At 37.2% G+C, this 26287-nt stretch overlaps 1 protein-coding gene across 1 annotated transcript in view; it reads left to right on the forward strand.

Moving 5' to 3' along the window:
• The window catches only part of SLC24A4 (solute carrier family 24 member 4), a 96606-nt gene extending 73440 nt beyond the window's left edge, over positions 1-23166 (forward strand). Inside the window, exons 13-17 of the mRNA XM_032690807.1 lie at positions 9762-9928; positions 12108-12222; positions 14351-14463; positions 15080-15145; positions 16801-23166. Of these exons, the coding sequence (XP_032546698.1) occupies positions 9762-9928; positions 12108-12222; positions 14351-14463; positions 15080-15145; positions 16801-16953 (614 nt within the window). The 3' untranslated portion in view covers positions 16954-23166. The remainder of the gene's footprint in view (positions 1-9761; positions 9929-12107; positions 12223-14350; positions 14464-15079; positions 15146-16800) is intronic.
• Positions 23167-26287: the final 3121 nt, after the last annotated feature.

Here is a 26287-nt window from a genome sequence, read left to right on the forward strand (position 1 = left end):
CTACACTACTAGTAATTTTGAAGTCAACAGTTAATAATGACCTGCTGAAAATGGCTGGGCCAAAGGCAGTTAGATGTATAAATACATAATAGATTGATTTAGTGACTGTAGGGGAGACTTCTTGAATGAAGAGAAGGAAAGATTTAGGGGGAGAAAGAGTGTTTAAAATTGTTAGAATAACTAATAATATTCACCTTTTGAATTTTTTTTTTAATTCTGTGAAGGTGTAAAGATCTATATATATAACCAACCTTCTTATGCTGGTGCCCTTGTCACATTGCAGGTTGACTCTCATCCACATGCATTGGAGATTAGACAGCAGAGATTAGATCACCCCTCACAGACGTGTATCCAGTAGTCCTCTGTCACACAGTTACTGGTTAACACAAATATTGCTTGGCATAAATGAATGTCACATGCAGTGAAAAAGAAGGGAGAATTTGCCATGTTGTATATTATTCTAATTTCTTACAGATCCCATTGCTTCAGTTGCTATCATTTTAGAAGAGATGTTTGTGCTTGAAAAAACATTGAGGCATACTATGTGAAGACTAGATGACACTGTATGTTATGTTACTGTATGTTACTGTGCTCCCACAGGAGCTTCTTGAAGTCAGCAGTTATGGTTTGGAGTGAAGAATGGAAACAAACTAATTCACTGAAGAGAGGTCCACTAGATGGGCTTCTGATAATTCATGAGATAATGAAAAAACTTCTTTTATTGTTTGGTGAAATAAGGGGATCCAAGTCAGCAATATGCTTGTGCACATGAACACGGTGTTAATGACAACAGTAATAATAGTAACGGAAACTGTAATAAACAACTTTTTAAGAAGCAAAAATGTCTTCCCAAGCCATCTAAAAAAAATCAAAGAATCCTAGAATCATTAAGTTTGGAAAAAACCTCTAGGATCATTGAGTCCAACCATTAACCTAACACTGTCAAGTCCACCACTAAGCCGTGTCCCTAAGCACCACATTTGCACTTTTTTTGAACACTTCCAGAGACAGCGACTCCACCACTTCAGCAGGCAGCCTGTTCCAAACCTTGACTATCCTTGCATGTCTTGGCAAAGATTTTTAAACTGAGATGTTTTTAGCAAGTTTTTGGATACAAGTTTTGATTAGTGTGGTGCAGTCATGCATTTCTTCTCGCATTCCAGACAGCTTCTTTATGATTAAAAAGCTCTATTTCAGAATAGAGCTTCCTAAGTGTGACATTCACAATAGATAGAATGCTTTGAACTAAAGAGGGAGTTATAAGTTATGTCATTGATCTTCTTTAAATGCAGTTTTTCTGCATTTTTGAGAAAGTCTTTAAAGATAAGTGAGGTGTAAGAGGCCGAAGTGGAACCACTGATGATAGAGGTGATACTGAATGGAGCAAAAGTTCAACATGAACTCAAAAGAGTTGTGTAAAAGTGGTAAGGCAGTTGTATAAAATCCTCATCGTTATCTTCAGGTTTTGTTACTCCTTTTGTCTGGAGATGATTATCTATTGGTTGGATTCTCATTGCTCAACTCATATACTCTGAGCAAGAATTCTTTTATTTTGCCTACAAAAGCACCACTTTAGTAAGTTTGGAGAAAATGTGAGGAGCCAGCATCAAACTTTGTTGTTGTTTAAGTACCGTGGGACAATCAGTAGTCTAAAAAAATCCTGACATTTAAAGCTGACTTTAGGGAAAAGGTAGTTGGCAGACAGTTTCCCAGAATCCTCTCTGTTTTTCTTTGATATATTTTCAGACCAGGAAGAAGGCACACATGTTTTCTAAAGATCAGAAGCTTGTGTATTCTTTCAGTACTATAAAGGGTTCTATGAAAAACAGGCTTTCACTTTACAATAGGACTTTCCAATTCAACTGTTTGCAGTGTCCTAAGTAGAAAATTCACTCTAATATTTTAGGAACTGCAACTGAAGTGGCTGTGAATTGGCCCAACCCCTTTTTTTAATGCTGTTTTATAGTCACCTTTTTTAGCCTAGTTTAGAATTTGACTTTCTTCCTTCAAAGTGCATATTCTAGATCCTTTTGCAAGAACAACTTGGGTTTTTTTCTGAAACAGAAGTATCTGAGTGATTCCCAGTAATTATTTGCCATCTCCAGGTTTTGCGTTTTGTTCTTTTTTGTCCTTTGTCAACAGCAGTGCTCAGCAATAATTCTGGGGGCTTTAGCATGCAGAAGCAGAGAATAGTCGTTACATGAAAAGGCCTCAAACTGTTACAGCCTAGACCCCTTTGTCGAACATCTGTAAGGATTCACCCCTAGGATGTGGTTCAGGCCCATTTTGAAACAGGAAACAACATACAGTTTTTGTGGAAACTGTGTAAGATATCATTCAAACCAGCCTTTGCCTTTGGTTTCTGTGTGGGAAAAAACTTTGTCTTTTTAAAAGAGGAATTTCTTTCTTGACCTAACCTTTAGGCTGTGATGATTATCTTCCAAGAGAAAGGCTCATTTGAAGCTTTACAATTTGATTACTCTACAGTTGTTTGGAAATAGATCCTAAACTTTAAAAAAAACACTCCACACGTCAGAATAAAGCAGAGTGAAACCAAGCAAGCATATGTTGACAACCAAATGATGTGTTAAAGGCCTTGTATAGCTCCATAGTCCTTTAGAGCCCAGACTCAGAAAAGCACTTCTGTGCAGCTCTTAATGGATGCTTAAATCCCTTCCACTATCACATGTTCAGCACCCTTTAAAATACTCTATGTTCTCAGCTCCTGCTCATTTCACAGACATGAAGAACTCCTTCTCTTACAGGGTTGGAGCATGGGTGCTTTATATAAGTCATGATGGTGTTAGCTAAAACAGAAATAATAATTCTTACAGCTGAAATGAGATGGCAATAAAAGAGATTAGCAATTCTGCCCATTTTTGTATGGATCCAAAATGCAAAGATAACATGTAGGATTGAAGCAAAAAAAATTAACAGTATCTACTAGAAACATTTAAAATGTTTGTACTTGATCAAACCAAATGTTTGTCTCACTCAATACTCTGACTCCAATCATGATTTTATGAAGAAGCCTAGGGAAGGACAAGACAGGAAAAGTTGGTGTTCAGCTGTTTTCAGCTCAAGGAAGTTCCTGGACTGGGTATAAAATTTTAATTTAAAATTCCCTAGTGTATTTCTTCTTTGTTAACCTGTCTAAATCATATTGAATCTTTGCAAACATTTAACACCCACAACATCCTTTGGGAAGGTGTTTTATGGTTTTGTGAAGAACCATCTTTTACTTCCTTTGAACCTGACTCCTACTAGCTTTACTTAATGTCTTCTTTTACTGGAAACACAGGGAGCAAGGCAAACCTGTAGTACCTCACTTGAACACTCAGGATGCTGTATCTCTTTGTTATATCTCCTATGGAGTTACATGTCCTCCAGGCATGAGCTAGTTCCATGTGGAAATCTTTATAGTTTCTGTCTCTGATGCAGAGTTCTTTTACCTTCTCTGCAATGCCCCCATCTTCTCTCAGTGCTCCTTTATACTTTGACCACTAGTGGACCCAGAAGACTTCCTGCTCCTAATGTATTTTAAGTAAGATTTATTGTGAATTTTGATTCTTCATTTTAGTTGTTCCTCAGGCTGTCTTTTTGGCCTACGTTATGGTGCTTTTGCCAAAGATTGGAAACATGACTTAGGAGGCTTAAGGAGCTAGGAAGAGGGCTTCTTTGATGCTGCAAGAGAGTTCTTCTTCCAAGAAGCTAGTTCAGAGTAGTACCTAACTGTAGTATACCAAAATACTTTTTTAGAAGAGCTTCCTCTTGCCACTGCCTGTGTAATAGGGCATCTGCCTTAGAATTTTATTTCAGATCTCTGTTGTCCTCAATTACTGCACTTTGATTTGCATCATGTTCTTGGAGCCCACAAGTCAGACTCCTTCTGTAGAAAACTAAACTGGAAACAGTGTTCCAGAAGAGCAATGAGTGTACTCCTTGGCGGAGGATGCACTGGATAGATTGGAAGAGAACTCATCAAAGATTGAATTTAGTAACTCATCACCGTATTATGAAAGGGCGAAGAGGAACTTGAGGAAGTCTATAAATATCAGTTTTCCCTTAAAAAAAAATTAAGTATACAACGAGGTTAAAACATACAAAATAAACCAGGCCAATATCCAACCAAGTTTAACAAGATATGGGGAGTATTTCTGTTCAGTTACGTTTTATTTTTGTTGAATGTTGTCCTATGTAAACCTACTGTAACTGTGAGACTAAAGCTTGTTTCTCTGTACTGGAGCAAATTCTTTTTTCTAGACCAGTTTCCACTGTACCAAAAATGTGTATTTAAGAGAAAATTATTGGCATAAATCCAAATATGCTAAGTATGGTAAAAGCACAGGCTGAAAATAGAGATCTGAGTAGTTCTGGACAGATCTCATGGTCTAGAATTTCAAACTTTTATTCTGGAAAATGAAACCTCTGAGAAGAGTACCGGTGGTTTAAGAAATAGTGTGTTTTGGATGAGGATAAGAAGTAAAACCTTGGTGTTTTCCAGAGGGGAAAAAAAGTGTTTCCAAAGATCTGTTGCAGGGTAATTGCAATAAAAGTACTTTAATATATCTGTTGCCTGCTTGGAAGGTTGGCAAAGGTTGGGCCTCCTTGGATACACTTTTAAACACTTATGTAGCCTTTTTCTAGTCTGGTAACACAGAGTTTTTTGCCTCCACAATTCCTAAGGGAAGTTGCAAAGCTGAAATCAACAAGGATTTTCGAAGAAGGTGGAGATTCAGCTGCTGTGTTGATTTTCCTAATTGCAAATTGAAAACCATTTTCTCAGAATTTTTTTTAATTGCAACAAAGGCATTTTTCAGTGGAAAATAATTCTGATGGAAAATTCACAAGGCATCTGGTTTGTTATATCTGTTTCAGTTGTTTCTATGTTGAGTCCCAATACTTGTGACAAAAATTTATAATTCTCTCTTCTGTTTTGGATGCTGCACATGACTAGACATGATTTCAGATTGTCTAACTTACATATATTAAAGTTTTCTAATCAATCTGAACTCTGACAAACAACAGCATTTTCTGGCAGAAGTTTACTTGCTGTCTGGGTTCTTACAAAGCTGCTAGTGTGGAAGTATGTGTGTTACCATTACACATTTTCTGGTTGAGAATTGAATTAATATTGATAATGATATGTGGGTGTAAATACATCTTTGTAGATATAAAGCTTAATTAGGACCAAGATGACAGATGCTTTAAAAATCACTTTTAATTGGTGGAAAAACAGGTTAGGTTTGAGGTTTTTTTTGTTGTTTCTTTGTCTGTTTTTTCTTCTCAAATAAAAAAAGGTAGAGACATTAAAAAATTAAAAAAGGAATTCAAAAATTATGAAGTGGAGCATCAAAAAAATTTGCAGCAGTAATCTTTTTAGGCAAGCCTGGATGTGCCATTTTTTTCCTCTAAGTTTACTGTTGTCAAAACCAAAAAACCCCTAGAAAAAATAGAAAGAAATAGAAGACTCCAGGAAGCCTTTCTCATTTTGTAGGTAGACTTCAATTAGAGAAAACCTTTCCCGGTTTTCAAGTTGCCTTAAGTGAGAGATTTATATGAATTCATAAACATACAGTTTTGAAAATCCTTTGTACCAGTTAGATTATTCATGCTTTTCAGGGATCTTTTTTTTTTTTTTTAATTCGGTCAGCTAATCACTGCTTTGTGTAAGGAGATGCTTCTTTCACTTGGGAAGGTTTAGGCATGTTCTGAAGTGTGGAGTGGAGGTCTGTGCTTGCCTACCATGCTTTTAAATGAAAGACTGACTGAAAAGTTATCAAGTTTAACTACCTACAATACCTTAGATGGTGTAGTTGCAGACTCCAGTCTGTTTAAACTTAAAAATGTGTTTTCTATGAAGCTTATTGCCTAAGGCATGTGGACTGTCTGCACTATATGCCTTTGGAAGTTTTGTTTCAGACTAGCTCTAGCCTGATCCCATTAGGTTTTGGAGCACTTCTAAGTTTGTGTCTTTGGTTCAGCTTTATACCAAGGGAATCTTATTGGTGTGCAGCAAGGCTGCTCCATGTTGCAAATTAAAATACAGTAAATTGCAAACCAAAGTGCACTAAATGGGGTCAGTCAGTAGCTATCTCAAGAGTACACTTCTGCTCTGAAGATAAACAAAAATGCAGTTTCATACTTTTATACTGAGCTCCTCTCAGCTCTGTGTGAACGTTGAGAATAGGACAGTATTTTCTTTAGTGCCTTAAGGAAATACTCAGTGCTGTGATGTGTGCTGTTGTCTTTGTTCACCAGGACACTATCTGTATGTAAAAGTAATTATCGTGAGCATAACATCTAGAAAGATGACTAGCCCAGAAATGCTTTGAAAATTAGCAAAGAGCTCTTTGTTGTAGGGCTGCCACTTCATTTTCAGAAACATTGTAATCAAGCTCTTCTGTAATGATACCTCTCTGAAATACTTGGCATACTAGCCTTCCAAGTGTATGTGGAAACAGGAAAAATGGACGTATAAAGCAGTAAAAAGAACTTCATGCCAAAAAACGCTCATCTTTCTGTTTTACAGCAGAGTGAACAGAATATAGACCAGTGTTGCTTTCTATAATAAAACAATATTCTTTCATTATTATTGTGGGAGGTGCAAAATATACCTTTGCTCAGTTATGTGGGTTACTGTAGGAGCCTTTAGACCCCAGGCTCACAGGAGTGGCTGGTACCACTCTCAAAACAACTGCGCTGAGGTCTTGTAATGGAACAGAACAGCCATGTATCAAATGAGAGATAATTTTCTTCCTTGAAGAAGTACTAGGGAGCTATGCAACATTGTAAAACAATTTGTCATGAGCTACAAGCGTACTCCACTTTAACAAATTTGTCATTAAATCATTTTAATGTTTATTTTAGAGTGGGTGGTCAAAACGAAAACAACAGAACAGCAAAAGAAATAATTTCAAAAGAACGAGAAAAAAAATAAAATAAAATTTATGTTTTCAAGCTGTATATTGTTTTTGCATTCATCTAAGCCAGGTGAAATGAATAAAGTCATCAGTTCCCTGAGGAAATAAGGTCTCACTTCATTGAGGTTGCTGCTAAATATACTTAATAAATTCTTAAAATACTGCTAAGTTACAATGTAAGAGCAGACTTATTTAGCACTGGGTGCCACAGAAGTTTCATGACCCAGCAGTAAGAACTGAATAAAATGGCCTGAGGCAGAACCAAGACCAGATATACTTAAAGCTTTATATAAAAGTTTATAAAAGCAAACCGTGACACAAAAGAGAAGCCAATACAGAATGTGTGAAGTGGGCTGCTTTGGCTATGGTGGTTCAGACCTATTCCAGGTTCACTGCAAATGGCCATTCAGCTTCTCTGTTAACCCAGCAAAACACAGAATTACATGCAGTTATTGTTCCCCAAAGTCTCAAGCCTAGCTGCCGTGTCATGAACGCAAATATCACTTCCACAAACCAGCTAGCTGTGAAAAGTAATTTCAGTTCATGATGTGTGGATAAAGCAACACCACTAATAGAGCCAGGAATGGCTGACACACATCCATTGAAACTCAGCAAAGATAGTGGAAAGGCAAGTCCTCCTCCACTAGTACTTAGGTTTCCTGGAACTGGACAAGCATAGCAATGCCAGGGGTAAGGCACTGTGCATTCTCAGTTAAGCATTTGTTTGACTAATGCAGGGTACTAGGCAAGATTCCTGACAAGATAAATATTCCCCAGCAGAGGCTGATTGCATTTATTCTCTATTTGTTCTTCAAGCAATTCTGTTTCTTTTATGTTATTGAAAAGAAAATGGACTGCCTATGTGTAGCACCACTGAAGTCAGTTAGATTATACCCACATAGATCAGAATTGGATCTATAATTTTTTCCTCTCAGTCATCCACTGACCTTGCGTTTAGAATTACACACTGAGGAAATTACTGGCCTAGGCCATGCTGACTATGAACCAAACCTAGCAACCTGAGTAGACAAAGAGTACAAATTAGCTAGCTAGGAGCTTTTAATGATCTAAACTGTAACAAATTAAACAGGAGGAAGTATAAGTTGCCATAGGATAGTTCATGGGATATTTACAGCCTTGCTAAGAGAATTAAAGTGAGAAGTGAGCCAAGAAATATCATTTTCTGGGCAGAATAGATAGAAGATAACTGTTTTAAAAAAATCTGTGTAGCAGCATATGTAACCAGAGGGAAGAATGTCTTTCCTGTAAAATCTGTAATAACCAGTAGTAGTAGTAGTAGTCAATTCTAGAACTTGAATTGACCTTAAGAGACTTCAGTGGTTTTATGCATTAGAAGTTCCACAGCCACAAGCTACTAAATGGGAATAAAAAGCCAAGCTTAGTCTAAGATTTCCTTGTGGGTTGATGGCATCTCAGAATTCACAAAGAAATCTCCAGTTAAGACATTGATTCATGACTCAAACAAGAAAATCTAGTGCTAGAATATGTAAGACTTCCATTTGGGTTCACCAAGTTAAATTAGACTAGTAAGTAGCCTCATAAATTACAAAAGTATTATTAATTTAATATTTAATTTCATTGCATGTGGTGTACATTGGTCCAGAGGACTGATATCAATCTAATTAAATTCACTGACAAAAATTCCCATTACACAAATCCTAAGTACCAAAGTCCTTGCTGAAAGAAAATTCCTGATAAATTTAATAGGAGCTTTCACTAATTATTAACTGTTCTTTATAATTTAGCTAAATAACTTCACTGGAAGATGTACCTGATAATTTTCTTCAAGGTGATCAATTATTTTATTTAAAATGGCATATTTTGCTAGATCTCATGCATAGCATTGTCAGTTAATGATGTAATCCCTACTAGCATAATTCTAACACAATGTAAAGAAAACGCAAATAAAAATTACCATGATGTTGGCTGTGATACTCTAATTTAGCCTGATAAACAAATTTGTTATCCTACTTGAAGGATGCCTCATGAACTATGTAAATAGTAACCCATTTACGTATGGCCCAGTTATAAAATAATTCTCTTTTATGTGTTAAGATTTATGTGCACATTTACAATACTGTAAATTTAAAAAAATGAGAAAGTATTTACTTGTCTTCAGTGATGGCAGTTCTCTGGTATTTCTCACCGATTGATTTTGGAGAGCTGTGCAAGGAAAGTCACTATATTCAGTTAATTTTTACAGAAAATAAGAGACCATCTCGAGATGGTGCTGTGTGCAGTTGGAGAGAGTTAACAAGTCTAGATCTCCAGAGTATCAGCTTATTCCAAGTTCTGCCCAAGTCAGAACAGTGAGGCTTGTGAAAAAACTTTGCTGTGTTCATAGGCTGGGTCTGTGCTTCTGTTTTCTGTGAGAGTATTTTCTGTTGCTACACAGAACATACAAGTTATTTTCACCACTTGGATTTCAATATTCCTTATGAGGAGAGAGGAGTGGGGTTTTTTGGTGGTTTAGGGGTTTTTTTTAAGTTATGGATTAATAGTAATACTGGCATTTGAAAGAGCAACAAACCCGACTTAATTTTAGTTTTAAAATCAGCCATGCTTTTAAATCATTGTAATTCTTTCATGGATTTTCATAGACCTTGGCAGGCTTAACTGTAAGATTCTAGATGTTCATGCAGAACTTGGCTGAGAGTGCCAAGGCCAAGTATAGCTGAAAGATACACTGGAAAATGAGCTGACACACACAATTGTAAACATCCTACTGGCGTCATCCTCTGGGCTCGAAGAGGTGTAGCTGGGCTTGAGATAGTCATGGGAAAGCTAAACCATTTCCTTCCTTTCTTTGTCCTGCAGATGGAAAAATGAACAAAGTTAAATGGTTTTTTACATGGCCGTTGATATTCTTGCTCTTTGCCACCATTCCAAACTGCAGCAAACCACGCTGGGAGAAGTGGTTTATGCTGACATTCGTCTTATCCACTTTCTGGATTGCCTTGTTCTCCTACTTCATGGTGTGGATGGTAAGTGTATGTAGCAGGACTTCATACTGAATGAAATGTGCATCTCAAAATAGATAATAGATCTCTTGTGCATTTGTTAAAGCAAGGCATGTAATTGTAGTGCAGTCTCTTCAGCTCATACTCAGTTATTATAATTTTAGCTTTCTGCTGCTTTATCCTCCACAAATAATTGGGCCTTTACTGTGTAGGGTCCAGTACAGTACAGGAAGGTGCCAGCCTGATTATCAAGACAGTGTGGCTATCCACATCCTACTAGTAAAGGGCATTTAAATGAAAATGTTTAACTCTTAGCAGCTGAGACACTTTTAGAAATTTGGCTACAGGGTCTCATACTGAAACATGCATAAAAGGCAGCTGGATGCACACTCAGAAGTGGTGTAAAACATCTTGATTAGATTGGAAAGAAAATTCTTAGTGAAGAGTATTATGGTTGCTGGTGTGTTTCCATTTGCCCTGGATCTGTGAGAAACAATGTGTCAGGTGTATATCTATAAATTGTTGTCAATTCAGGAGCATACTTACTTGAAGATTTTAATAAATTCCTATTTTTCCTCCTCACCCTCTTTCAGTCTCTCAAGTTTACCTTTTCAATTAGAGAAGAGGTGACTAAGAAAGCTCCTCAAATTGATTCTGTGATGGGAAAATGAGCAGTACTTCTGCAATATAAAGCTGAAGATTGGTAGGATGCTGTGAAGAATTCATATGCTGAGAAGAATTCATATGCCCATTTTCCTTTTTCTTTTTAAAGGAATATATGGTGAAGAAACCTTCAGCTGGTTTCATGTTGGAATATATATAGTCTTGCATATTACACTCATAGACACACATATATATATATTATATATATATATACACACACACACACTCTTCTGGTCACGCATATGGACGAATTTTTGTTCTTAAACTTCTTAAACTTTTTTGGATGGAGAACATCTCTACTTTCCTGAAATGTGTCAGGCATTTGCAAACTGCTTTATGTTTCTTCTCATGGAAGATTGTGTTTTCTGTATGCTTTTTGCAACTTTCTATATAAGTTTTGCATTGTAAAGCAATCCTCTTAACATAGACTGTTGAAGAAATTCCTATACCAGCCACTCATTCTGCCTGGCATAATGATGCCAGAGCCACACATTTATTTCATATTATATGTCCTTTGCAAGCTCACACTCTGTACCTTGGTTCCATGTGTAGATATCAAAAATGAGAGAGATGCTCATTAAGGGTGCAACACTGTTTTAAGAGGCAGATGAAGTGCAATACAGTTTGTTCTAAGGGGCAGATGGACTTTAATACCCTGTTACCAGTTGCAGCAGGAGAATCATGCCTACTCCTATTTCTGAGTCCCTGCCCCTGAAGATAAGATTTATCATCAGGTTCCTAAAATACACCTTTTCTTTGGTGAAGAGTCCAGTTCTACTCATGTAAGACACTGGCAAACTTTTTTGAGAAAACAACGCAGAGCTTTAAAGACTTCCATCCTTAGCAGTCTCAGCAGGTAGGCAGCTGCCTGTCCCTGATTCAGTCTTCTCGCTCTCACAAGCCTATTTCCTTTTCAACTGCCTTTTCTTCATGCTTTTTCAGCCCTCTTTGAATATTCCAACTAAATACAGTTCCCTGTCCTTTCTAAGAATTCTTCAGTCTTCAGTGATTCCCTGACCTCTTTTAAAGCTGTCTCTGGAGTCTCAGTATAACCAGACATGCCCACTGCAAGATTGTATCAGAAGTCATGCAAGAAATTAGTTTCTTCTTCATGTGTTGGGTTATAATAAATTCTTTATATCTCTGCCCCTATATTACAATATAAATTGGTTGCAGTCCTTTTGAGAATAGAACCAGTGAGAATCTTTGCCATTCTTGGGAACAAAGAAATCCGAAACCCACAGACCAGGTCACCTGATCTCCTTAAAAGATCAGTATATCATGTTAGAAGCACAGAAAATGGAGTTTTGTTTATTCAAGAAATGTTGAATAATAAGACCCAAGGTCCTTTTCCTTTGCATGGGGTTGTTTTTAGGCTGATTATTCCACAAGTATTTGGTTTGCAGAAATAGGTAAGTGTCCTGAGTCTAATCCTGTTAGGGTCCAAACCAGAAATCAAATTTAAGAGTATGGCCCAACTGTATTGGAATGAGGAGACTTTCCAGATATGGTAAATTAATCTGCTTTCCTCACTGTTCAGGTGACTGTGATTGGATACACCCTTGGGATACCAGATGTGATCATGGGCATTACTTTCCTAGCTGCAGGAACAAGTGTCCCAGACTGCATGGCCAGCTTAATAGTAGCAAGACAAGGTACTGTGTCTGCTGAAGCATAACTGCATTCCTTCATACATGCTTTGTGATTTGCTTCCTCCATACACACAGATTGTCTATTTTATTTCTTCTTCTTATTATTATTATTATTATTTTATTTTTTACTGTGTCAGGGCCTCATTAGAAGCCAAAACACTTTACTAATTATTGTAAATCAAAAAAGTAGTCCTTGTCCTGTTATCTTTTGCTTGTTGGGACTGGGCATTCTAGCATTCTAGAAGGTAATTCAACATTCAGATATGCCATGCATGGTATGTATTAGCCAGGGTAAAAAGATAAAAGTCATAGACAAAACTAGAATATCAGCTATTAAAAACTACATTGAAGAGTATATACTGACGACCACTTGTCCATGTAAAACTTGTGCTGATTTCTAGAAGACCTCTCAAACCCAGGGAAGTGAAGCAGTTTAAGAGGATGTGGTAGAAGTCATATTTCTCCAGGCATGCTTCTCATCCAAATGCAGACCTCTTTCCCACTTTGACATCTGAATAGCCATGCTGGATAGAGTTTTAGATAACTGTCAGCTGTGTCCTCCTCAACTGTCCATTTGAAATTGTCAGAGGCTTTCTTATGTATCTTTAAATTTTGATTAAGTGTCTTTACACTTCCTTTTTTTACTTGAAAAATACTGGTAGCAGCGTCCCCTCCTGTTGATGAAAAACATAAAAGCTGACAGCATGATCCCTGGTACAGCAGTAGAATAAGAAAAGGACCTAGTGGTATTCTTTTCCACTGTTTCAATTCCTATAGCCTTTTTTTCTTCCTGATAATGAGATCTGCAGCACACATCATTGGGCAAAAAAAAGTGTTTTGCAGTGATAAATTAAGTACTCAAAAGCCCTGCCTTTGTAATTTGAGATAGAAGTAGTGCTGTTAAATGTTGCCTGCTTGAAAAGTATTATACATTTAAAATATTTAATTTTCCAGGTTGTATTATTTTTTATGTGCAGGAAAATCTCACAAAAAAAACAATACAAAAAAGTATTCAAAATTTTTATGGAACCACCTTCCTACTAAATTAATTTTTCATGTGCGTTATTAAACAGATTTTTGTAACATGTTACATTTTTAAATTAACAAACTGCTTCTTTAGATTAGTTCTATTGTTTTAGACAAAACTACTGTAGGGATTTTTTCCTCTGAAAGTGAGGGAAAGTGTGCACTAGCTTGGCAAAAAGCAGCCTAATTTCCTTAAAGACAGTACAGGGACTTTGCTCTAGTTGAATTCAAGAGAGTTGTTTACTGACAGAATGCAGACAAATATCTAGTAGCAGAGAGGAACACTACTATAATTTGAATTGAAAGCATTACCCTTCTCTCAGCAGCTTCCTACTAGAAGATACTGTATTTATGGTGTGGTAGTGTATGTCTCCACTCTGTGTATACTCTGAAACTGTTTGTGGGATGTCCCATTTATGCCAAAGTTCCTCTTCCTTTCCAGTATTCACTTTGTGAAAGTGATTTAATAGTTAGGCCAGTGCCTAAAGGAAATTAGCACGGACTGAGAATTCTGCCTTCCTCATATTCATTGACAGTGGTGTAGAATGAGATGCCAACCAGTGATGAGTATTTGAAGTAGATTTCATGTAATACCTAGGTACTTCACCACAATTCACTCTTTTTTAACTTTCCTGTAGCATTTTATTATTCCTGAAGTGCAATTATTGCTGATTGAGCCCCACAGAAGTGCTTAATATCACTGACTACCACCTGGTTGGGTTATTTTCAGGATCTCTTTGAATCATTCACATGAGATAAAGGTCACGTAGCCACATACTGAATCCCATACATAATATTCAGGTTTCTGTGGCTGCTGGCTATTTAGAACAGGACTTTGACATTGAACTCAGATGCTGAATGGATACCACACACCTTGTAAAAGCTCTCTGAGGCACAAGAAAGATGTAGTTGGAGTGCAATTTTTGCCCGCTTTTTTCGGAAGTCATGCAAATGTTATGGAAATTGTCTCCCTACCTCAGATACTCTGATTGGTTCTAGGGGGAATTGCATCAGTGAAGATCGTTCCCCTTTAATTTCCTCTAGTACACAGAGTAATGGTTGTATACTTTGATTTTATTGAAGAGTTGGTTTTTTTTCTCTGCAGGCCTTGGTGACATGGCAGTGTCCAATACAGTAGGGAGTAATGTCTTTGACATTCTGGTGGGACTTGGCATTCCATGGGGTTTGCAGACCATGGCGATTGATTATGGATCAACTGTACGTATACTTGGCAAATCTTTAAGTTCTCCTTTTATTCTATTTGTAAAAAATCCTAAAAGGAAAGCATGTAAATAAAATAAGTAAACCCCCAAAGAACCTGCTGAGCATGTTATTAGTTGCTAAATTAGTTCCTCTTTGCCAAGGAACATAAAGTTAAGGAGGCAATTCTCCTTCCACAAGCTACAATTAATTTCCAGTTTGTCAACTGAAGTATATTACACTGTGTAGCAGAAAAATAGTGCCATGGATAGTTCATGGCTCTTATCATTTTCTCACTATACAACTTCTAGCACAGCTGTCTCCATATACCTTAGTATTTTTGTCTGTAAGATGAGAATAACAGCTTATCTCTCTCTTCTGAGGATTTTTTAACATAAATCCCATTATAAATGCTGACTTCTTTTTTAATGGGGATGGGATTACTATACATTTGCTTTGATTCCCTAATCTTCCTGTTCTTTATTATGATAAATCTGTTGTGGATTTCCATAGTTTAAAATATGTAAGTCGCTATTCAAAACAGAAGGTGGACTATAAATCAGTAAATTGATTTTTGATCTCCAAAGCACAGCTATATGCTCAGCATTTTAAAAGTCTCCTCCAATTCCCGCAGGTTAAGATAAACAGCAAAGGACTGGTCTATTCAGTTGGACTTTTGCTAGGATCAGTGGCACTTACTGTAAGTATCTGAGCATCTCCAATTATTCCAATTGCAAAATAATGATTAGGTATTTACATGGTATAGAAGGATAAAATAGAAATACTTAGCATTGCTTCTTGTGAAGTATCATTCTTCTAGCAATAACATGAGTTGAAGAGCTACCGCTGTCCTCAGTGAGGACTGAAGTCTGGCATTTGGTGCAAGAGGTGCTGGGTATGTGTAGGCCCCATAGATTTCAGTGGCAGTGTTGAAATTATGGGATCCAGTAGTGCTTCTTTGGTCCTGTGTGCATACCCCAGACCTATCTCTACTTTATGCTGGGACAAGACCCAGGTATGGTTTATCACCCTTTGCCATTGTCTCTGATTTCCAAAACCAGCCTGGACTAATCAAGTGCTGTAGCTTAAACTGTTAATAAGTACTAGTCAGTGAGGACTGTGAACCTCAGGACTTTAAATGCAGATGCTAAATGTCACTCAGTGTAAGACACTTGCCCTTGTGACATGACTTATCAAGCTGGAAAATTAATTCTGTTTCAAAAGTCAATTTTGCTGGTACTTAAGGTCTGATCCTGCTGACTCCCAGGGAACCCTCTGTAGGAAGAATCAAATCAGATATAAGGAATCAAAAAGGTATAAAATACTCACTTATACTAATGTGTTTCACTGGTTGCCTGGGAGACTTTGGAGAGGCTCTATAGGAAGAAGGGGTCATCACTGGAGGTTTCACACTGTTGCATGACTTGGTCTTACAAAACTTCATATCACCTGTGCATGATGTAAGTGGTAGAATGACCAGGGCTGTTCACTCTGCTACTACCTTCCTAATGTGTCTGATACATAAGATGTGAGAGCCTGTTCTTTTCTTTTTTTTTGTCCTATCCCCAGTCTGCCATACTGCACAGTGCCTGTGAAACAACAGAGTTGTTCTGTAGACATTTGTATCTGATGTTGCTGCATGCATATTGGTAACCAGCACTTTGGGAAAAAATGGGAAGATAATACAGTTGTGTTACTATGCTAGCCCTTCATGTTTTTCTGAAAAGAATCATTTCATAGCAGAAGCCATATCAGCTGAGTTTGAGCCATCTATTATTGTCTTGTTTGTTCTGCTGAATACCCTGATTCGCACAGACCTTTCCAGCAAACTCAGTGGAGACTTGAGCAAGACAAATAACAATTCAGAGGCACTCAATGCCATTGAAAAGAGGTGCCTTCCTGAGGACTTCATTGCTTTGCTACCTGTAACTTACTACTACCCTTAGTTCTGGAGCTCAGCCAAACTGCAAAGAAAGCACCTCTTCTGAAGTTGTTGAAAGAATGGGCATTAGGTGCTGGTGTACTACTGGGACATAAAGAATCTGCAGGGGAACACTTGAGGGAGGGACACTCATGTAGTTCATTCAGTGCTCTATTTTAGTTCATCAAATATTTTGTAAAACAATCTTAGGACAACTGAGAGTCAAACCAGAATTTCAGTTCTTAGTTTGGGCTTTTACATTTCTTTTCTTGATCAGAAAAACATATGTAGCTTTTTTGATCTATAAAATACTGAGAATGTATTTTTATCTTCATACAAGATCTCTAATTCAAAAGACTCGTTTTTAGCTTATAATGAGTGTTTCCAAAAGTTTCCTTCAGAGCTTAATTAACTAATACTTTGTTTGCTTGCAGGTGTTTGGAATCCATGCAAATAAGTGGAAACTTGACAAGAAATTAGGCATCTACGTGTTGTTTCTTTATGCTGTTTTCCTGTGTTTATCTATAATGATAGAGTTTAATGTCTTCACCTTTGTCAACTTCCCTATGTGCCGAGAAGAACTTTAAACCACAATGAGGAGAGAGGCTGAAATTCTTCTGATTACACAGGCTGTAAATGGCAGGAGGCATTTCACATTTTTACCTTCTTTCCATCAGTAATTTGAGTGTCGTTCCTGCTTCATCAGCTAACAAGCACTTTTTCCTATGTGGAAGGAAAGCATACCTTCCTTTTAACATGCTAGCTCAAGGCAACCAAAGCATTTTCCTCCTCTTTGGGTACTGCTGCTCAGACATAAAGCTACGTGGATCTTATGCAGCACTCTAAAAAGGACCCATTTCTGGGCATTCTGTTGTGGTTTCCATTCTCCTTTTGCAGACAATCAACCATCACCAAGGTTAGCAAGAGGACAGGAGAAAAATCTTTATAGTTCTTTTGGTTTTGACATTTACTTTCCATGGAAGGATAAGAGGCAAGTTCAGAACTTTTCTTGGCTCATTCAAAATGTCTCAGCTACAGGACCGGAAAGTCCAAGGCACATATCATGGCATGCACTGTTGAGGACATCATTTCCCTTCCAAGTGCTCTGCTTATAGAGGAACTTCACTGACAGTTTTTGATGGCAGTGTTGGATATTTATCGCTCTGTTCAATGAACATGAACAATGTGGCAGAGAAAGAAGAGGAAATGGTTGTATGTTGTATCACTTGTGATGATGCACACTAGAAGTCAAGAGTATCTGCATACTGAAGAAGAGAATTACATGCAGAAATTCATACTTGAAAAATATGTTTTATTGTTAATGAGGAATGCTGTACACATAAATATAAACTGACATTTGTGGAATATTACACCACAAAAAAACTTTGCATTGGCCATTGTAAGCCCATCGTGTAAATTTAGAAGAAACTAAACAAGTAAAATAAAACTGGGTGCTCAGTAACTATCAGTTGTTGTTATCAGCTGAGAGTAGTATCTGAACATAATCCAGACTTTCTGACAACAAAACCCACCCTGATTATGATTTGATTTGATTCAATTTGATTGATGGGAGGAAGAAGCTTATTTCATCAGTCAAGAAGCTGGTGTATTCTTCACCAATTTTTCTTTATTCCCAGAAGCTTAATGAAGATGAGTGTCTGTCGTGGAGCAGTGCAGATAAGAATCACATAGACGAAAGCAAGTCTGTCAAGAGAATATGGTCCTTGATTTGATTGCATGCAAGTTTTGAAGCACAATATACTTCTTTTCAACTCCGAGTAGAAGCCAAGTTTTGACATCCTTTCCACCAGCATTAATCTGATGTAAGGAATTACTCTGAATGTAATTGACGGCAAGATTCAACCCAGAGTATTGAAATAATGGGTAACATTCCACATTGTAGTGGTCATACAATTGCAAATCACTGAGACAACATATTTTAAATTGCTACTAAACTTTAAAAATATTTTGAAGCTGTATGTGAATGATCACATAAAGTTTCTAAAGAAGCACAGTTAACTTTATACATAGATTTTTTTAATTTTTTAATATTTATAAATCAAACCTATCAACTAACAGTTGATGTGTTTTTAAATATATAAATATTTCCATTAAGACTATATATAAAAAATTGTGTCAATGAGAACATGCTATAAAATATTAGTAAATAAGCACTTACTCAGAAAGTTCCTTCTTTTAACAAATTATTTTTAGCCAACTGACATGCAGAATACCGTTTACACCAGGCAATGTGTTTACAATTATGGCTATTTTAAAAATTATTTTAGTACAAATTAAGGAGTGTATTCTGCTGTTGAATTTTTTTTAGGAATTGGATCCTTTCAATGTAATCCTAAAGAAAAAAAGCAACACATTTATTACTTGCTTTACACTTTGTTACAAATGTCAGTATTAGTATCCATTTAGGGTTCATAATTTAAAAGTTCTGTCATTAAACAAGCCAGTTCTAAAGATGGCCACAAATACAGCATTACTAAAATGCTTTATTGAATAGGCAAGCATGGCAGTAAAACACATTTTATCTCAACAATGCCAATGACCCCATTTCCAGGCATTCAAGACATTTTTGCTGCAGTATAAAGCTGAGGAGGTGGAATTCATGTTCATCTTAGAGTCTTCTGTTGCAGAAAGGCTGTGAAAATGCAGCATACTGCTGTACCACTGTAGGAGCATCCCCTTCTAGTCTTTCTCTCTCCCCTGCTGTCTTTCAGGACAGTTTGCTGCTGAAAATGTGGGGATGACTTAAATATAAGACTGAAAGGAGCAGAGAGAGGCTGAGTAAATGTTCTTTTCCTATATTCTGCTGTTGTGTGGTCTTGGAGAACTGTCTCCAAGCAAATATTTGCTCTCCTGTGCATGGTTCAGGCAGCTCAGATGTCTTCACACAGTAGAAGAGTGGTTCCAAAATCAGGTTTTGAATGTTTAGTGAAAGCTGAGTTGACACTCATGAGGGCATCAAAGCTTATAGTGCCAGATCTAGCAAACTGTACTGTACCTTCGTATTTCTGAACCAGGCAACTTTGGAAAAATACAGGCACCATTATTTTCTGTAGCAGCTAACCCCCAGCCCAAACATACGCAGATTTTTGTTTGCTAATGCTATGAGTTCTTCAAACATAATTTAGAATTACTCTGCCTAAATTGAATATCACCTGCTCCAGAAAACCAGTGTTGTGTTTTATCAAGGGTCAGTCTCAGAACATAGTACTGCCCTTAAATCATGTGGCTGGTCCTGTCATCTACAGCCCTCCCTGAAACATAGACCCACTTCAGGACAATTTATATTGAATTCTAATGTTGCATTTCATGAGATGGTCTCATGCATATCCTGCTATGAGACAGGTATCATGCCATGCTTATAATTATAAATAACCTTAGTAGGGTTCTCCTCTGACACCACCACATGACTAAGGATGTATCGTTTGCCAAAGAATTATGAGATGCTGTATCAGGGCCTTGATGACACATTATCATATGAAGTAGTTTAAAGGGTTTTTAAGTTGTCATAATCCATATGCTAAAATAAATAGAGTTATACACCAAGCTACGCAGGTAAACTGAATGGTCCAAGAAAGATCTGACTGACGAATCGTTGTGTGTCAGATAAACCCACATCAGACTGTATCAATAATTCAGTAGGCTGTTGCAGAGTAATAACAAACTAGTGCCTTTCACGTGTATACAAAAAAAAAAAAAAAAAAAAGAAAAAATTTGCTTGCGTAGTCAGGAAACCATTGCAAATTTTGCCATTTTCAAATCAAGAAAAGGAGTGATTTGTGCTTAGCTCTCTGCAATTAGTACAGTTCTGTCCTGCAGCTGTTCAGATTGTGTCTCAAATTTTGTAGCCATTTTGTTTTATCAACCATTGCAAGAGTTAGCTGACTGAGTCTGGAATGTGTGTCGCAATATTCTATAAGTTAATGTTCAGCTCAAGAGTGAAAAGAAAGCTGGTGGATGTGAGAGGTAAAACTGTTACTGTGATCTGAAATTTGCCAGCATACTAACACTGAAAAATAATACAACTCAGAAAAATATATCCCATATCCAGCAAAGCTTAACTTCAGCAGGTTTGATTCCATTCTTAAAGCTAAGCATATATCCAAGTGCCTTGCTGGATTGTGTCCTAAGATGACAGTGGAGCACAGTTTTGGGGTTTTCTGTCATATTCAGATCTTTTCATATTTTACTGGGTTGGTAGTGCAAGGATTTTATTTCTTTCTCAAATTATAAGGTTTAACCAGAGTCTGTGGACTTCTGCTCTGCTGATACCACTTCTGATTTCCACTCTTGTAAATAGGAGAACACGTTCCTTGTCTCAGACTTCAAAACTGTGCATCTGCCCTTGTGTGTATGAGTGGGAGCAAAACTGAATTATAGCTGGCCAAGGAGGGCTTTTAGCAGCTCTTTTCTGCTGCAGTTCCCCTGGAGTAGCACAGTCCCACATAGACCCACAGGTTGCAGTCCTGTCTGTAGGAAGCAAGCGGGAGTTTCCATTGAGTTTGACAATTTTTGATTACATTTATTTACCATAACAATTGTACTGCATTATAAAGTATTGCTTGTGTAAAGATTTCAAGCTTAGGATCTACATGTCTAAATCTGAGAAGCTACAGATATGGTTATCTATTTGATGATGTAAGGGCTGCTCTCTGGGCTGAGGTCTAGCCTAGAAGAACACCTTAAGTCTTCCCAACAGGTACAGCATAGTCAACATCTTTCTCCTGGTTCAGTCATTGGCGTGCCAATTTTATTTTGTTTTTATATGCTTGCTGCAACTGTAGCAAACATAAAATTAGTTTCTGGATTTAGATGATATTTGTAAACTTTCTGTCAACATGTAAACAAATGGAAAAGGTCTTTACTAATCTAATACTTAGCAATCATAGAGAAGATTCTATTCTGTCTTTGATTTCCCTTGTGATTGCGCTTTAATTGCACTTGTTTCTATTATGTGTTTGCTCTAGTTACACAAATCCCACATGGATTTTGTTGTCTTCCTTTCTTGGATTTCTTGCCATTGTAATGCCATTTACTTGTGTTCTACTATTAGTTGATTTTGGTAGAGTGCTTTAAGCTGTATGAATACTGCCTGATAATTCATGCCAAGGAAAGATCAGACCTAATGTAATATGAATCAGACACTAAAATAACTGATAGCCAGGTGAAACCAAAGAGTCTTCCTAATTGAAATACATCACCTTTAAGCATAACATTCTGTCATTGCAAGCCTCAGATCTCTCTCTGTTAGTTATTTGTGTTTAAACACTCAGAAAAAAAATCTGCAGCTCGTGCATTTGCTACACAATTTCCTTTTTACTTCTTTGTGTCTGAACTCCATATTTTTCATTTTATTGGGTGGTGAGATTTATGTGATGGTTACACAGGTAAATGACAGCATTTAGTTCCAGCAACTCTGTACCAAACCCTTTATTATTCTCTTGAACTATTTTGAGAAGTCTGTATGCAAGTGATGGATGTTCTGCTGAAGAGGAGAATGCCATTCAACTGATATGTGCATTCCAGTTTCTGACCTACTGTGTGCATATTTAAAACCTCCTTTTGAATAACTTGAGCACACACTTTTCTCACATTTCCCCATATGTCAGGTTCTCATGTTTGCTCCCAAAAGAAATCTGTGAAATCCTATGCATCCCTGTCCTGACAAGTGAGATACATGTAGCTGCTTCTGCACAGGCTGAGATGTGTAGTGGTTGTGGCAATTTGCTCCTCGTGTGGTTCTGCTTGCTGACATACTTCTGACATACAGCACACTGTCTGAAAGAAATTAATGATTATGGGAAATTAATGCCATTTGGATATTTTCTTAGAAGAATTGCCTGTTTGAATTTAATCCCTTTTTTTTTTTCTTTTTTACTAGCGCAAAGAATGTAGGCAATCACTGCCATCCTATCAGTGAGATAGTCTTGATAAACTTGAAAGACAAATCTAAAGTTTGATTTGTAGCACTAAACATGATAACAAATTCTAGAAGTATCAGAATATATGGAAACTATACAGGTATAATCTCTAGAAAGATTGATAACAACAATAAAGATGCTTCCTTTGAGAGGATTTTTATAGCAAGATTATGGCCTTCATTCATATACCAGTTATGTATGCAAAGAACACTTGTAAATCTCCTTCCCCAGCAGCACCTCTGTTTCAAATAAGTGTAACTGCAGCAAAGTTGTGACCAAATTCTTGCCTTCACGTTCTTGGGAGTGGTGACAGCACTCATTACTGTCCTGATAGTTGGCACAAATTTGTGTCAGTGGAACTGAGTATAGAATTTGGCTCACACTATCTCCTCTATTGCAAGAAAGTATTTGAAATTATTTATGATCACTAAAATGAATTCTGAACCTTTTAAAAACCTGTGTTTCGTACTTGCAGGCATTTGCTGTGCACCCATAGGAGGTGCAATACCTCTTTAAATATTATTAAAACTTTCTGGAACTGCTTACTTTGAAAACAGAAAGGGATGGGTTTGTAAACTGTAAATAACAGAAATCTCTCATGTTATTTATTTTTTCAATGACTGTGACCTTATGCACTGTGAATGCTCTGTGATATGGGGTCCATTGTACAGATAAATATGTCATGGAATCCAAATGGATTTAATGTGATAATTTGTTACAAAATGTTGGCATGATATTTGATTATTTTTGTTGTGAGAATTATAAAAAATAGTTAACTCAGCATTTATAAAGATTATAGCAGTCAGTATTATAATGCACTATATAAAAATATGTACACTATCAATAAATTATATAAACAACTAGAGTGTGTTTTTTTCTCAGATGATAAGATGTGAAACATTCTCATGTTTATTATTGAAAATCTAAAATTTAAGGACCCAAATAGGTTATGTACCTTTACTTTTTTGGTGAAATCTGGACCTTGCTGAACTGAATTAACGAAGGCCCACATTTTCTTCTATTCCAGGGAGTATTGCCTGGATCAAGCCATTATTTGGAGTGAGTTAAGTGTATTGCTTTGATTTGCAGCAATTCTGAAACACACAATTTGCTCTTTTGAGGCTAGAAGTGTGTGAATTGCTGAGAACACAGTTTGCTGTACTGAGGCACTGATTCAGAAGCAATTATGACAGCTCAGAAACACCCTGATGGAGAGCATTTTGGCTGCTTTGTCTCATGGTACAGTGGTGTCCAGCAGGTTCACACTGAGTGCTGGATGCTGACAAAGGAGTAGAAGTAAGATCTGAAGGCTGTGCAGTACTATTTTCCTTTCCCAGCTACCTAACCTCTGGAGATACTCCTCCTTACCCTTGATTGCCCATTTTCAACATCCTTGTAGTCCACCTCAGGGTCTGATGACTTCTGGTATATATGCACACAGGCTCTGGTACAGTCTGTTCTGGGCTCACAAAAAGCTTTTAAATGCAAAAAAAAAAAAAAAAAAGGAGAAAAAGAGAAGCTAAGAGTTAACTTCATCTCATGGCCTGGTGTATTAACAGTTTAATTAGACAAGTCTTCTCATGAATACTCCTAGCCAGTTTACAACCAGGAGATGCAAGTTAAAACAAATCTTGGTCTTATTTTTCTTAAGCACTGTGCATGAGACTGGAATCCCTGTTGCTGTATAAACCTGCCATTAGCCACTCTTGGCTTTTGTGCATCTACAGAAAAGTCTCGTGGAAGTGGAGAAAAGGGATATCCTGCATTCCTTGATTTTTACATAAGGGTTTGTTCATTAATGTATGCTAAGCTAAATTTTTCTAAGCTGGGGAAAGAAAAGGATTCCTTCTTATGCATAGAATTAACTTCTAGGAATCAGAATCTGAATGTGAAAAATACCTCTTCTTTTAATCCTTCCATTCTTGACATGATGACCCATCATGATCTGTTATGTAATAGGCTCTATAAAAGGCACATAATCTATGGATTAGTGACACAATAGGCATGACAATTCCTATGGGCTGTTAATACATGCTGTATTATTGATGCAACCACTTCCTACTATATGGAAGACAGAACTATCATGTAATCTGTGCATATGCTGAAAGCACTTTTTTATAGCCAAAGTGCTCGTACTTAATGGCTTCCCCCATAAGCCATTTTTAAACCTTTCTAACTCGGCTGCATAGAATTACTAAAACAGGCTGCAGGATGCTGTGTCTTAAGATGGAAAGGGTGAATCAGTTCTAGAAAAGAAATGAATTTCCCCGTTCAGCTTGGATTTATCATAGAGGAGCCTCAGTTTGAAGTAACTGGGTGTTATTTTGTCATTTAGCTTTTGTGTAATTGTTTACTTCCAAAGCCTGATACTAGAACACAGTGTCACATTCCAAACCTGTCAAATCTCTGGCTTAAAAAAATACCTAGTAAAGACTGGACAAAATTTCTTAAGTTAAACTTTGTCTTCATTTTCATATTTTAAATATTTTACAGAGATACTGAGTACTTTGCAGAAAATTACAAAATCTTTTAAAATTAAATTTGGTCAATATCTTTAGCGAAACAAATTTTGAAACTTCACATGTCTGAAACTACATTCTTTACATTGGAAATAGTGTGAAAGATTTCACTCAAATCACATGAAACTGAGATAGCACCAAAATAGTGTATTTTTTTATTCTGTATTGTTGCCATTTTCCCTCCCAAGTCTTGTGAATAATTCTAGTAATTTTGTTTCTGCTTCCCTAAAAATATCATTGGAATTGTCTAACACTCTGTGATGTTCTGCATTTGCAAAATCTTAGGTCTTCGCATAGGACAGCTGCCTATTTGTGTGAACAGTTTTTCCCATCTGAGGGGGTCCATGCAATCAGCCCAACTTCCCAGTTTTTGTCTCAGCAAACTTTTTTTCCAGCAAAGCAAGGGTAAATGCTGAGTGGACCTGGCCCCTGCCGAATTGCAGGGGAGGGAAATGGAAATGTGGGGTAGAGCTGAATTTGTGTGAGGCATGTAGGAGATTGTTCTCATGCACCCGAGGTGCATTTCAAAGGTGCCCAGCTGGTGAGCAAATCTAGAACATATTTTTTTCTTGGACCTCTGGGCTCAGAACCCACAGAAGGATTCAGAGCTGAGATCTGACAAGCCTGCAGTAAGGAATGAGTGAATCTCAGCCAACCTGCCTGTCTAGGAGGACTAAATTCTTCATTGAATGAGTTTGCCATTGCCTGAAAATTACTCCAGGAGATGGACCAACTAGCTCCTTAATGTAGTAGAAAAGAGCATTATGAAATACAGTAGCTGCAAATTTAAAACTAAATGAGGGAAAAAATCAGGTGTGAATTTAAATAATACCAGCAATTAAACCCTAAGACACCTTGTGTAGAAGGGTAGTGAATTTTCCATCATGCACTCTTTCAGTTAGGCTCTTTGACTTTCTAAGATGAATCCTTCTAAAAGCTAGAACATAAATTTTCTTATGTGAACAGAAGTCACAGTCTTTATTAAAAAAAAAAACCTGGGAAAATTTGGTCTAGTGTTAGCACAGAAGTTGTGACTTGGTGATGGCGAAGGACCCCCTGACTCTCCTTAGCTCAGTGCCAGCAGAATTGGCTCTGTGTTCAATACTGAGGTCTAGTTTCCCTCTTGCCAATGCACTGGCAGTTCCCTGACATTTGCATTCTGCTATGGGCTGTATGGCACTGTCTATTTTTAAAAAGCGGAGAAATTCCTTCTAAAGATAAAAGGGGCAAAAAGTTACCTTTGTCTCCCTGTCCATTCCATGCAATTGCTTTTCTCCGCCTCTGCTTCCTACTTCTGCCTTATTTTTTCCATTATGCATTCTCCTAGTATCAGATATTTCTGGAACAATGGCGTTGCCAAATAGGAGTACCACCAGCCCTGTCTGACAGCACATCTGTCAGTCCCCAGCTTCCACAGCTGGTCTGTATTCAGTCAGGTTTCCCATAACAGCAACCATTACTTG

This window comes from Chiroxiphia lanceolata, chromosome 6, assembly GCF_009829145.1.
Source record: "Chiroxiphia lanceolata isolate bChiLan1 chromosome 6, bChiLan1.pri, whole genome shotgun sequence".
Taxonomy (NCBI): domain Eukaryota; kingdom Metazoa; phylum Chordata; class Aves; order Passeriformes; family Pipridae; genus Chiroxiphia; species Chiroxiphia lanceolata.